We start from the raw sequence: 13,686 nt of genomic DNA, 5'->3' as shown, positions 1-13,686 counted from the left end.
CTTGAGAGTTGGGGCAATGCAGCAGACCAAACATTCTAAATTAAAATCCTAATCATTACATCACAAAGCCTAGCAGAGACAAGTTCAATTTCAATTTGTTTTTAGAAAAAAAAAATAGTAATTATTTCTCTGCTCTTGATGATTCACTCACTCACTCCTTGCAGTGAGGGTAAGGAGGGTCGATATTAGCAGCAGGTGCAGGCTGGGAAGAGCCTGCATTTGATTCATCTCTCTGCAGGTACCCACCGCCGTTCATCGGCGGTGGAAACCCGAAGTAAGCATGGTGGTGGCCCACCGGGAACGGCTGCACAAACGGTGGGTAGTTCACCGGATCAACCATTGTCCGTTTAAGCAGGGGGTCGCCTCTGAGGGAGCCACGGTCGCCGCCATCATACTCGCGGTAGCGGTGGAGGTAGAGCGTGAGCGGCTCAATGTAGTCGTCAAACCCCAGCTTGCTCATGGCCCACAGCACATCCTCGGCAGTGATGGTCTTGCGCTGCTCGCGCTGGCAACGCTCGTTGGCCTCGCCAGTGATAAAGCTGATGTACTCCGACACGCATTCCTGGATGGTCTCCTTGGCGTCGTCGGAGATTTTGGCGTGTGGGGGCAGGATCTTGCGCATGATCCTGATCACGTTGGCGATGGGCATGAAGCGGTCTTGCTCCCTCACCGTGCATTCTCCGTCGTCAGCAGCAGCGGCAACTGGGTTGTTCCCGGTGCCGCCGTGGTTGAACATCTTGAGCTGAGGCGACGACGCACCCACCGGCAGTCCCATGTTCATCTCCAGTGGCACTTTCATCTCTGTGCATGCCATAATACATCAAATCAAAATTACAACGTAACAACACTACTGCTGTACTCACTCTATAAATTAATATAGAAGAAATTTGTGGTTTTCATCATCTTTCTCACTAATCATGAAAACCAAATTTCGGTGCATGAATTTCATCAGTACACGAAATTCATTATTATATTGCTCACAAAATATATATACCAAATGATAAAAACCGCTAGAGATTACAATAAAGTGAATGAGTACCTTTAATTTCTTTCAATATATAATTATGGCCCCATTTGGTTAAAAACTGGTCTATAGATCAATTTTGACTTATTTAACCACTATTAATTGTTTGATTTAGTTAAAATATCAATATAAATATTTGGTTAATTAACTTTTTGTAACTTCAAAATGCTAAACAGCTCAGCTAACAGCTATCAATTATCAGCCATTTACCACACAGGCCTTATATGTTGTATATGTATGTAGTTTAATTAGTATATACAGTACAGAATTACATTTACATATACCTTGCAGTAGTACTAGTAGTACTGATAGGACTAAATTAAAGTGGATTAGTTAGTAAAAAAAAAAAAAAAAAAAGTAGGTTGATGATGGGGTAATTAAGAAAGTGATTAAATTAAGGATAGGAGGGTGGGAAAGGGGGCATGAGTGACATGTGGTGAAGTAGGGTAGAGACGAGATATAGTGGGGCCAAGCACTGCATGCATGCCACTTGTTATCACACTTTAATTTCTCTTTGTAACGTTCTATGATGAACCAAGAATTGATTGGCCATTTCTGAAACCGTCAAAACTTAGTCTTAATTCATCAACCTCCGCTCCCACTCTCGTCGTCTTTACTCAATCTTTGCCTTTCTTCATTTCAAACACCTTTTTTTTTTTTTTTTTTTTTAAACATATATACAAGCTAAGCTAAAGATTAATGGTGGGAAAAACTCACCACCATCACCAACTAGCGACTTGTGACCTCTCTTATTTAGAGTGATGAGTGGATAGATGGTGATGGTGGACTGGTGGTAGAGTAGTGATGAGTGGATCGATTTATGACAACTACTTATCAGTTATTTAATTGCAATATAATGAAAATTGAGAAGTGAGCTCAGGAATTTACCCAAATTAGCATAAGAAGAAAACCATGACCACTACAAGATACAAGATCTGAAGGGCAGTACACAAGCATTATATTATATATATTTGGTATGAGCTAGTCCAAGTGATGATAGATGATGGAATTGGAAGTATATGTATATGTGTTTAGCTGCTAAAATCTTTTTTTTTTTTTTGAAACGAAACCCTAGCCCTAGGCCTATCTAATTAATTAAGCTAGATGTTGTTATTTGGAGAGTGGAGAAAGAATAGGAAGGGACTAAAACAAGAAGAAAAATCGAATCTTGGAAACCACTGCACATCAGATAGATCAACCACAACATACAACACATTATATATATGTGTGTGTGGAGAGAAATTTTCAGATCATTCTTTGTGCTTCACAACACCTAAACGTAAACTTACATTTCAGTTCTTAAAAAATGTCCTAAGTTGCAGTGCTAGCTAGCTTTAAAATACCCAACCAAACAAAAAAAAACTTAGAAATATATATAATCCCTTAAGAGTTGCGGCAGTTTTTGGAACAGAAAAGTGAGAAATGAAATCAGACACAACTCACCACCAAGCTAAGCCATCCAAACTGGAAAAACCCATGTATATATATATGTTTTATTTGTAAAAAATGAAATGTGAATGTGTAGGTATATACCATACCAGAAGTTGGGTGAGGGAGCCTGGTGCGGTAGCCATGGAAGCCAGCTCCATTTCCTCCAAGATCCATCTCGATCGATCAATCTCAAGCAAGCTAGCCTACCCTTATGTGTGTAAGTGTATGTATGTATGGATCTCTCTATCTTGCTGTGTATATATGGAGGTGAAGGAAGATCAGAAGAAGTTCTTGGCCTGGTGTGAAAGTATATAGTAGGAAATGGGAAATGGGCATGAAAATGATTATAAAGAAAAACTGGAGAAGAAGAAGCAAAAAGGAAGAGAAAATTAAAGGGCGGGCCTGGCGGCCACGTGGCGGTAGGCGTTGTGAACGAGAGCAAGGCATTCGCCGGTACCAAATGGCCTTCTCAGTTGGCCAGAACAGCATTGACCCACCGCCATCCGCATGCATCCCTCCCCAATCCCTCTTTTTCTTATTAACTACTATACTCCTAAAACTTATACTTTAATTAATTGCTATGTTTTTTCCAAGTTTATAGTTCCAACCCCATTCATCTTCAATTCCTTGCAAATTCAACTCCATTAACCATTTAAACATATTAATATTAAAAAATAAAAAAGACATATTACTTTCTAAGATCTACTATGCATACTCTCAAATTTTACTCTCTAATGTGGAAAATAATGATTGGTTATTTTCATCATGTGGGTCTATATATAAGTGTACATCAAGAACTTGTGAGATGAAGTAAAAATTGAGAGTATAAAATGAGAGTCCACCAAGTATTTTCTTTAAAGCATCCACAATAGTGGATTTTAAGTGGTTTTTGCATATTTTAGTGCACATGTGGAGGAGAAAGAATGAGGGGAGAAAAGATTAGAGATTTTTGCATGGAGATCTGGTGTTTATCTCTACAGTGAACCCCACCATAATGAAAAAGTTTGTTGCACTCCACGCCTGAAGCGCACTAAACGCACCCATTTGTGTTAGGACTCTTATGTTTGTAGTCCATTAGGATTCTCTCTCTATCTCTCTATATCTCTATTGTATAGACTTGTATTACGTGACCACTGTTAATCTAATCCTCATCTGTTATCAGTATCCAGGTTTTTTCCATGGCAGCCTTGGGAGAGAATGATGGCGGTTCTGTTTGCAATTCTTCAGAACGGACTGTCTCCGAGGTTGCTCCTACACCCGTTTTAGGGGTGTGCAAACCCAACAAAACCGTCGGGTCAACCTGATCCGATCGGGTAAACCAGCCCTTCCAGACCGAATCGACACCCGAATTCATTAAACCGAACCAAGCCAGCCATTTTAGCGGTATAATGAATTCGGTTAGGGTCTTGTGTTTGCCCACCCGAGCCGTCCGAAAACCCGATGAAACCTAGGGTTAGATGTGGTATGCAGTAAACGGCGTCGTGTCCATAGTTTATATATATGAGTGTTTGTACGCTGCGCAGCCTTGGCCCTTCAGTCTTCACTCTCTCATAGTCTCATTCTCTGATTTCTCTCTCGACTCTCAAGTCTCAACCTAGGGTTTCTCAGTTCTCAGAGTTTGAGACTCAGAATCTCCGATTCTCCGGTGGAAGCCTTTTCTCTGATAGTCTGATTCACTATTTCTGTCTTGAGTTCTATGAGTCTGTGTCTATGAGACTGTGACTTTGTCTCTGAGTTCTCTCAATGAGATTCTGATAGTTCGGTGGAAGCCCTTTCTCTGATTCTCTCTTCGATATTCTCTGGGGTCTCAGCTGTTTTGGTGTTCTCTTTGAGTCAGTGAGTCTGTTGACTCTTGAGTCTTGAGTCTTGAGTCTTGACTCTCTGTGAGTCTGTGGTGGAAGCCTGAACCTTTGTTCAGTTGTTGACTGACTCACTTGTGGACGACTGGACGTTGCTTGAAGGCCCTTGTTCTCCGAGGAAATTCTGTGAGAAAAGAAGTAAATCTCCAACCCTAGTTATTTTATTTTATTAATTTATTCATTATAATGTGAATTATGTGATATAATATGAGATTCAGGGTTGTGATTCTTGTGAACTTGTGATAATGTGATATATTATGAATATCTGAAAATGTTATTGTGATTTGTGAGTGGAAGCACAATCCTACTGAAAATATTATTTATTTACTTGCATTAGTTGTATACTCTGTGACTCTGTGAGTATGTGAAAATGTGAAATACAGTCCTACTGAAAAATGAAAATATCATCTCTGTTGTCTTTCTTGTTTATGGATTGAGGACCCTTAAATATTATGCTATATATTGCCTCTTAAATGTGGAAGCTAATTGTGTCATTTGTTTGAATACATGATAAGTGTCTAACTGCTTATGTGTTGTCCATACGATGAGCATTCAGAGATGAGAGACCTTTTGTTGTCTTTGATAGTTCGAATGTTTGATGAATACCTGATGGAAATATGGAGTTGTGTTGCACTTCTTAGTGCTACACAGTTAAGTGTTAAATGTTAATATGTTATATGTGTGTTATGATTTCCCATCTCCTACTATGTGTACTGATAATGTTCCACACTTTATAGATGGACAATATCAGTATACCTAGTACTGCTTGTGAACTTACCAATTCTTCTGCTCAAGGAGCAACAGCAGTGGAAGCCCAAACTGTTGATATAATTACTCAACAGATTGTGCTCTCTATTGCTGCAGTTCATGCAAAGAAAAGGAAAGCGGTTGAAGCCAGATCAAGAGTTTGGGATCATTTTCAAAAGATTTCTGATAGTAATGGTGTTACTATAGAAACAAAGTGTATCTATTGTGCAAAGTTGTATCAATGTCAATCAAAAAAACATGGTACTACATCTTTAAGGAACCACATGGTTAGCTGTATGAAAAACCCTCACTCTAAAGATACTAGACAGTCCCTTATGATATTTCAAGTTGTTGCTACTAGTGATGCATCTGAACCAACTGTGGGAGAGTTGGGGACATGGGGATTTAATCAGGAAACCATTAGGAGAGGCTGAGAGCCTTGGTAGAAATGATTATCATAGATGAACTTCCCTTTATATATTGTTGAGGGGAAAGGGTTTAGGAGGTTCATTGCAGTGGCTTGTCCTAGGTTTAAAATTCCATCTAGGTGGACAATCAGTAGGGATATCAATGTCATTTATGAAGAAGAAAAATTGAAGTTAAAGTGCTTGTTTAGGGGAAACACTCAAAGAGTCAGTATTACAACTGACTCTTGGACATCTATTCAGAGGATAAACTAAATGGTTATAACTGCACATTTTATAGATGATGAGTGGAAGCTGCGTATAAAAATAATCTCTTTTGTCCCTGTTACATCACATAAGGGTGAATATATTGCAAAAGCACTTGAAAGTTGTTTGATAGAGTGGGGGCTGAGGAATGTGTTTACTGTGACAGTAGATAATGCTTCATCAAATGATGTTGCACTTGGTTTTTTAAAAAGGAAAGTGTTGTCTTGGGGATCATCTAGTGTGAAGAGTAAGTATCTTCACATGAGATGCATTGCTCATATTCTGAACTTAGTGGTACAAGATGGTCTAAAACAATGTGATATTACTGTTAAGAGGGTTAGGGAGGTTGTTAGATATGTCAGAAACTCTCCTTCTAGGTTGAAGAAATTTAGGGATTTGGCAGAGTATAGTGAAATTGAGCAAAAAACATCCTTGTGTCTTGATGTGCCAACAAGGTGGAATTCCACATATTTGATGTTACAGTCTGCTTTGATCTACCAGAAAGTATTTGATGACTATGAATACAGTGATAACTCTTTTAAATATGATCTGGGTGATTCTATTCCTACTTCTCTGGATTGGGAGTCTGTGAACAACTTGGTTAAGTTGTTGAAATGTTTCTATGAGATGACTATCAGAATTTCAGGGTCCTTATATGTGACAGCTAACACCTTTTTCTCTAAAATGTCTGATCTGTACTGTATCTTGAATGGAATGGTAGAAGCTGATGGGGCTGTGAAACTAATGGGGGCTAACATGAAAGCAAAATTTGAAAAATATTGGGGTGATATTGACAAAATGAATTATATGATTTTCTTTGCAAACATTTTAGACCCCAGGGACAAGTTAGAATATATGCCAACTCAATTACTTCATATGTATGGTGAGAAAAAAAGGAAAAAGATTACCTTGAGAAATTGTTGACTGCTTTGAATGAATTGTATGATGATTATGCTGTGAGTTATAACCCTACTGTTGTCCCAGCTACTAGTTCTGGTTCTGTAGCATCTGTTACTCCTGTTGTTGAGTCTGTTTTTACCCCTGTTGGGAGGCCACAACATCTACTGAAGGCCCAAATTAAGAAACAAAGAATGGAAATTGGTGGGAGGAAAAAAACTGAGTTGGAATATTATTTGAGTGAGGCAATAACTGAAGATGAAGGTTCATTTGATATACTAAGATGGTGGAAGGTCAATTCTGCAAGGTTTCCTATCCTTTCTAAGATTGCTAGGGATATCTTAGCTATACCTATCTCAACTGTTGTCTCAGAATTTGCCTTTAGTACATCTGGGAGGGTTTTAGATCCTTTTAGGAGTTCTTTAACTCCTAAAATTGTGGAAGCCTTAGTATGTACTCAGGATTGGCTTAAGCTGCCAAATACCCCCATTTCAATTGAAGAAAATCTAGAAGAATTAGAAAGATTTGAGAAAGGTAAAATAATGTATTATTTCAATCATTCAATTTAAGTTTTTTTTTTTCATTGAATTGAATTCTAACAATCTTCTACTTATTTGATTTAATTGCAGAATTTAGTGTTGATGGTGGAAGTGCATCTGGTGGGAGGACTTGTGGTTCTACACTTCCAAGTATTCATGTAATTGTCTTCCCCAATCTCTATACTTTATATGATATATTAATATCTTAATCTTGTATTCAACTATTCAACTGACTTTATATTCTGATGTTAAGGCAATGAAACTTGGTGACTTTAAGTTGCTTCCCTTGATGAGTTTTTAGCCCCTAACCACTGCTCTTAAATCCTGTAAAATGGTAATGTTCTATTTACAGTTTAGACTGTAAAGGTTTGGTAGCTTACTAACTTGTAAGAGTAAGTAAAGTTGCTGCCTTTTGCAGTTTTGCATTACTGTAAATCTGTAATTCTGGTAATGATATTTATGACAAATTGGCAATGATGAAGCTTCCACCAATGATCTGAAATAAGGATTAAGCTGGTATGTTGCTCAATGTTCAATTGTTCATGGTGATATTGAAGATTTGAAGCAATTTGCCCTTAATCCATACATTGATATAGACAAATATGCTTACTGAGCCAATTTTATAATCTCATTTTCTCATTTGTTAAGTAATTATTATTGACTTATTGTTTTTTACTTGTTTAGTTGTTTGTTTCCTTTACTAAATTGCACTAAGTTTTAACAGGAAGAAGAATAGCAGTCTAGAACACTAGGAGTATTACAGATTTACATATTTAGAGTAGGATCAAGATTCAGGAATCAGGATGGCTTTTTGTGATCAGGAATCTGGATGGCTTTTGTATGATATCCGTTGATCTGCATGATGGAAATCTGGAATGGTTTATTGAATTGTGCAAATCTCTATGTGGATTTGTAAATTTGTAATTTTGGTTTTTTGTGAAGTGTAAAGTGTAAACTGTAAATCATTCATTTTTGGAGTTTTAAGGTTTTTTGTATGGCATATTGGCATTAAGGCATTTTGTCTTGTGTACACTAGTTTAGAATTTAAGTTTAGTTTTTAATTGAATTTACCTTAAATTTTTAAATTTTTATTATTCTTATTTCTATTTTGCTTAATCCGAACAGTAGTCGGATATCTGACCAAACTAACCGAATCCGAAAACTTAAAAAACCGAATGATTTAATATATAAAAAGCTAGGACCGGTTTTACATTCACCAAACTGAAATCCGAGTGGTTTAGCCAATCCCAACCTCGAACCGAACCGAACCACCCGATGCACACCCCTAACCCGTTTACCCAAATACTAGCCTTTCTTTGGCACACCACTTTGTTTCCATTAAAATCACTGCCCGTAATTATCTTTTTGGAGGATACAAATGATTCAATTCTTGGAGGGTCAAGGTTTGCTTGGCTTTGTCGATGGCACTATACCGTGTCCGAAGGTTACTGCACCGGCAGCCTTGACGGCAGACAGCGGCGACGTTGAACTGCTGGCATCCTCCTCTTCTCGTGTTCAATGGTGTCGACAGGATTAGGCCATCTTGTCGCTTCTGATTTCTTCACTGTCCGACGAGATGATGCCCTTGGCTGTTGGCCGAACGACGTCGCAGGCGTTGTGGAAAGCTGTTGAACAGTCGCTGGGTCGGGGACGAGATCTCGTGCTCTGCGGCTGCTCGGTGAGTTGCAGGGGCTAACGCAAGGTGATTCTTCCGTTTCCGATTACCTTGGGCGAGCGCAAATGCTGGTGGATGACTTGGCCTTGGCTGGGCGTCCGGTCACACTCGACGACTAGAATATATACATCTTCCGTGGTTTGCGGCCGGAGCTCCGTCCTCTTATTGCGCCGTTGACGCGCGGTCCTCCGGTAACATTAACTGAACTTGCTGATTATTTAATTTCCCAGGAGTATATTTGTGCGGCTGGTGGCGGTGATTCTGGTGCGCCGGCTGCCATGGCAGCGCGACAAGGTCACGGTGGCAGCAGCTACTACCGTAGTGGTGGTGGCTCGAGCGGTGGTGGTCGCGAACGAGGAGGCCTGGGGCGTGGTCGAGGTCGCTCTCGGTCTAATGTTCGTTGTCAGATATGTAATAGTCAGGGACATTCTACGCTAAATTGTTATCGTAGGTTTTCTGAGTCGCCTGGACCCCAGACACATATGACTTATTCTGCTGATGATGGTGGTTCTGTTAATTCTCATCAGTGGTTTTCTGACACCGGTGCCACCAATCATGCTACGTCTGATTCTTCTGTGATGACTTCTGCCGTTGGTTATGACGGCCATGACACTCTACGAGTTGGCAATGGTACAGGTATGCCTATACTTAGTGTTGGTTCTGTATTGATAACATCTCCTTCTAGATTGTTTAAATTGAATGATGTTTTGCATGTTCGCGGTCTGTCATCTTCTTTGCTTTCTGTTCAGAAATTTGCTAGGGATAATCGTGTTTTTTTTTAGTTTCACCCTACATGTTTCTTTATGAAGGATCTTTTGACTAGGGAGGTGCTTTTTAAGGGGAGTACTTCGGGCGGTTTATATACTTGGCCTACTTCGTGTCATAGTCTGTCTGCTTATGTTGCTACGCGTGCATAGTCGTCTGTTTGGCACAAGCGGCTTGGTCATCCCCACACTCGGGTTCTGCGTCAAATTTTACAGTCTTCTGGTGTTAGTCAATTTAATTCTAGTGATTTGTCAAATATTTGTTCTGCGTGTCAGTTAGGGAAGTCTTCCCGTTTTCCATTGCCTCGTGTTGTCACTTCGAGTACTCGTGTCTTAGAACTTATTTATACTGACATTTGGGGCCTTGGGCCAATGCACTCTGTGAATGGTTTTCGTTATTTCGTATTATTTGTGGATGATTATACGCGATATGTATGGTTTTATCTTATGCGTGCAAAAATTGATATTTATTCTATCTTTGAGCATATTCGGTCGCTTGTTGAGCGTTCGTTTTCCCATAAAATTATCTCTATTCAGTCTGATTTAGGGGGAGAATACAAAAAGCTTCATTCCACTTTTGAGTCTCTCGGTATTCGTCACAGGCAGTCCTATGCGTATACGCATGAGCAAAATGGACGAGTAGAGCGTAGGCATCGGCATATAGTCGAAACTGGGTTAGCATTAATGGCTCAAGCGTCTATTCCCTCTTGTTTTTGGGACTATGTGTTTGAGACCACTGTCTACTTAATTAACAAAATGCCTACTCGTGTGTTCAACGATGAGTCTCCTCATTTTCGTTTGCATCGTTCTCCTCCGTCTTACTCTTTCTTACGTGTTAGTATCGCTGTTTAGATACTAACACTAATAAGGTTTTTATCTGTCGCCATGTGCGATTCGATGAGTCTTTTTTTCCTTTTGCTGTTTCTGATTCTTTGCAGGCTGTTGATGCACCCCGGGAAGTGCCTTGGGGAGTTGCTCCGGTTGTTTTGGTTGTTGAACCGGTCTTGCTCGAAGTACCGTTTTGTTCAAATGCTCAGCCTATAGGTCCAGTCTCATACTCCAGTGAATGGACGGTCTCTGATTGTGTGCAGCCTCGAGCCGGTCGGTCTCGATGTGGTGCTAAGGCGGTCGGGTTTCGTTCTCACGTGATGGCCACACGGAGTTTGGGCCCTAAGGAGCATGTTGCCTTAGTGTCAACCGCAAGTGTGTATGAGCCAACTTGCTACTCCCAGGCAGTGCAACATCCAGAATGGCGTGAAGCCATGGACGTGGAATTCAATGTCCTGCTTCAGAACAGTACATGGCGGCCGGTTCCTTACACCCCTGGTATGAATGTTGTGGGGTGTAAGTGGGTGTTTCGGACTAAGAGGAATGCTGACAGCTCCGTTGAACACCACAAAGCTCGGTTGGTGGCTAAGGGCTTTAATCAGGTTACAGGGAAGGACTTCTTTGAGACTTTCAGTCCGGTTGTCAAGCCCACCACGGTTCGCCTGCTCCTTTCACTGGCTTATTCGCGAGGTTGGTCTAGTCGTCAACTGGACGTTCATAACGCGTTCCTGAATGGTAATATTGCTGAGACTGTGTATATGCGTCAGCCGCCCGGTTATGAGGACAAGTCGAAGGCTGATCACGTGCGCTTGCTTCAGCGTTCGTTGTATGGGCTGAAACAGGCCCGCCGTGCATGGTTTACTCGGTTACACAATTTCTAGTTTCGTTCCCTCTAAAACTGATGTCTCGTTATTTATTTATTCCAGTGGTGGTGCGCAACTTTATTTTTTGGTGTATGTAGATGACATCCTTGTCATGGGTTCAGATTCACACCGTGTGACAGGTCTTGTGGCTAGGCTGGCTCAAGAGTTCAAGATTTGTGATATGGGAGCTCTGTTCTTTTTCCTTGGTATTGAGATTGTGCCGCTATCTGACGGTGTGTTTCTTTCTCAGCAGCGTTACATGCAAGATATTCTTAAGCGTGCGGGTATGGTTGAGTGCAAAACTGTTTCTACACCAATTTCACTCGCCAAGTCTGATGATGTTGCGCCAACTCCTTATGTTGATCCTACTCAATACCGGAGTCTGGCTGGTGCGCTACAGTATTTGACAGTAACTCGCCTGGACTTGTCTTATGTTGTTAATAGGCTTTGTCAGCATATGCATGCTCCCACCACAACTGACTGGAATATGTTGAAGCGGGTCTTGCGGTATGTTAGAGGTACGCTTGGTTTTGGCCTTTGTATTCGCATGTCTGTATCTGCTGATATTCATGCATTCTCGGACTCGGATTGGGCTGGTAATCCGGATGACCGGAAGTCAACGAGTGGTTTCGCGATTTATCTAGGTAACGACTTGGTCTCTTTGTCGTGTCGAAAATAGCGCACCATGGCACGTTCCTCCACTGAGGCTGAGTACAAGGCCTTGGCAGATGTGTCAACTGAGGTCACTACCTGGCTCGTTTCTCTGCTCAAGGAGATTGGGTTACCACCTGTTTCTGCGCCTATGCTGTTGTGTGACAATCTGGGTGCCACCTATTTGTGTGCCAACCCAATTTTTCATGCCCGAACGAAGCATGTGGACATTGATTATCATTTCATTCGTGAAAAGGTGTCCAAGAAGGAGATTCAGCTCCACTTTATTTCTACAAAGGATCAGCTAGCTGATATTTTCACAAAGGCTCTCCCATCTACTCGTTTTTCTTATCTGCGTGGCAAGCTCAATGTTGCAGCTAATCAACCTTGTGCTTGAGGGGGAGTGTTAGGACTCTTATGTTTGTAGTCCATTAGGATTTTCTCTCTATCTCTCTCTATCTCTATTGTACAGGCTTGTATTACGTGACCACTGTTAATCTAATCCTCATCATCTGGACGAGTAATACTTTTGTTTGGTTTTTTTTTTCCCTTCTATCCCTTCTCTCTCCCATGTTCTCTCTCATACTCATCTCTGCCACTAATGAGGATGCTCTTACTTTCGTGATAAAATATTCATAATTTGGGTTGTACCATGCATGATTAGTTTAATATTAAATAAGTCAATTTTTAATTATATAGTTAATCAATACGTCAAGAAGTAGTTTTATTATTAAGAGCATCTTCATTAGTTGAAGTTTATCGTTATTTTTAGATGCCAACCATGATAGAGGGTTGGGGGAAAATGAAAAACAAAAAAAAAAAAAAAAAAAAAAAAAAAACAAAGAGAATAATAAAAGAAAAGAAATATGCAGGTCTTTTAAGCGCCAACCTGGCACGTGGAGTGTGCACGCGCCTGCTAGGCGCGACAAGTGCGCTCAACGCATACCTATTGCAACTGTTTCTGAATTTTTTGTAAGTGATACAAAAAATCACAATTTGCACAATATAATGTATTTCTCTATTCTCTCTCCTTTCACCTTTCTCTTCCACTTAAGCTAAAAATTAAAAAAAAAAAAAAAAACAATCTTAAAAAATTCGTCTTGGTTGCTCTAAAGTACACTTAAGACTAATTTTACTATGGGAGAAAGACTAATTTTACTATTAAAACAAAATTATTTTGGCTCACTGACTATGCTACTTTGATTATTTGGTTTAATTTGGTCTTGTGGTGCTATTATATGATGCAATTGACAAGCCCGCATAGAATAAGATCAATCATTATTAGATGGGCCATGGTCCATACAATTGTATGAACCATAAATGAAAAGTACATTTTTAATATAATAAGGGTACATTATTTATATACGTAAGGTACATTTTTTTAAAGTATATTTTTAATATATTAAGGGTACATTATTTTATATAATGTGCTTTCAGTACAAAAATAATGTACTTTTAATATATTAAAAATGTACCTGATATTCATGGTCTACACAATTATGTGGACCATGGTCCACACAATAATTTGTTGAATAACATTCCCCTTTAGTTTCTAGTCCATTAATTGTTTATACATTCTTACTTAACTAGTTCAAATTCAGTCTAAGCTATACTAAAATTATATATTTTATTAGATTCATTGCACAAGATCAAGTGTGGTGCAAATTCAGTTTAAGCTATACTAAAATTATATATTTTATTAGATTCATTGCACAAGATTAAGTGTTGATCTAGATC

General features: G+C 39.7%; 2 protein-coding genes across 2 annotated transcripts; one reads left to right on the top strand and one right to left on the bottom strand.

Annotated features, from left to right (window-relative positions):
• LOC109174641 (nuclear transcription factor Y subunit B-6-like) lies at window positions 1–2,757 on the bottom strand. The gene is made up of 2 exons (XM_019323909.1): window positions 2,563–2,757; window positions 1–801 (listed from the first exon to the last, which is right to left on the bottom strand). The coding sequence occupies exons 1-2, from the start codon at window positions 2,627–2,629 to the stop codon at window positions 152–154; spliced, it is 717 nt and encodes a 238-aa protein (XP_019179454.1). The 5' UTR covers window positions 2,630–2,757; the 3' UTR covers window positions 1–151.
• Window positions 2,758–5,051: 2,294 nt separating this feature from the next.
• LOC109174487 lies at window positions 5,052–5,495 on the top strand. The gene has a single exon (XM_019323721.1). The coding sequence runs from the start codon at window positions 5,052–5,054 to the stop codon at window positions 5,493–5,495; it is 444 nt and encodes a 147-aa protein (XP_019179266.1).
• Window positions 5,496–13,686: the final 8,191 nt, after the last annotated feature.

The sequence above is a fragment of the Ipomoea nil genome, unplaced genomic scaffold (assembly GCF_001879475.1).
Source record: "Ipomoea nil cultivar Tokyo-kokei standard unplaced genomic scaffold, Asagao_1.1 scaffold0642, whole genome shotgun sequence".
Lineage (NCBI taxonomy): Eukaryota > Viridiplantae > Streptophyta > Magnoliopsida > Solanales > Convolvulaceae > Ipomoea > Ipomoea nil.
The sequence above is the reverse complement of the archived record's forward strand: the minus strand, read 5'-3'. Positions and strand labels throughout refer to the sequence as shown.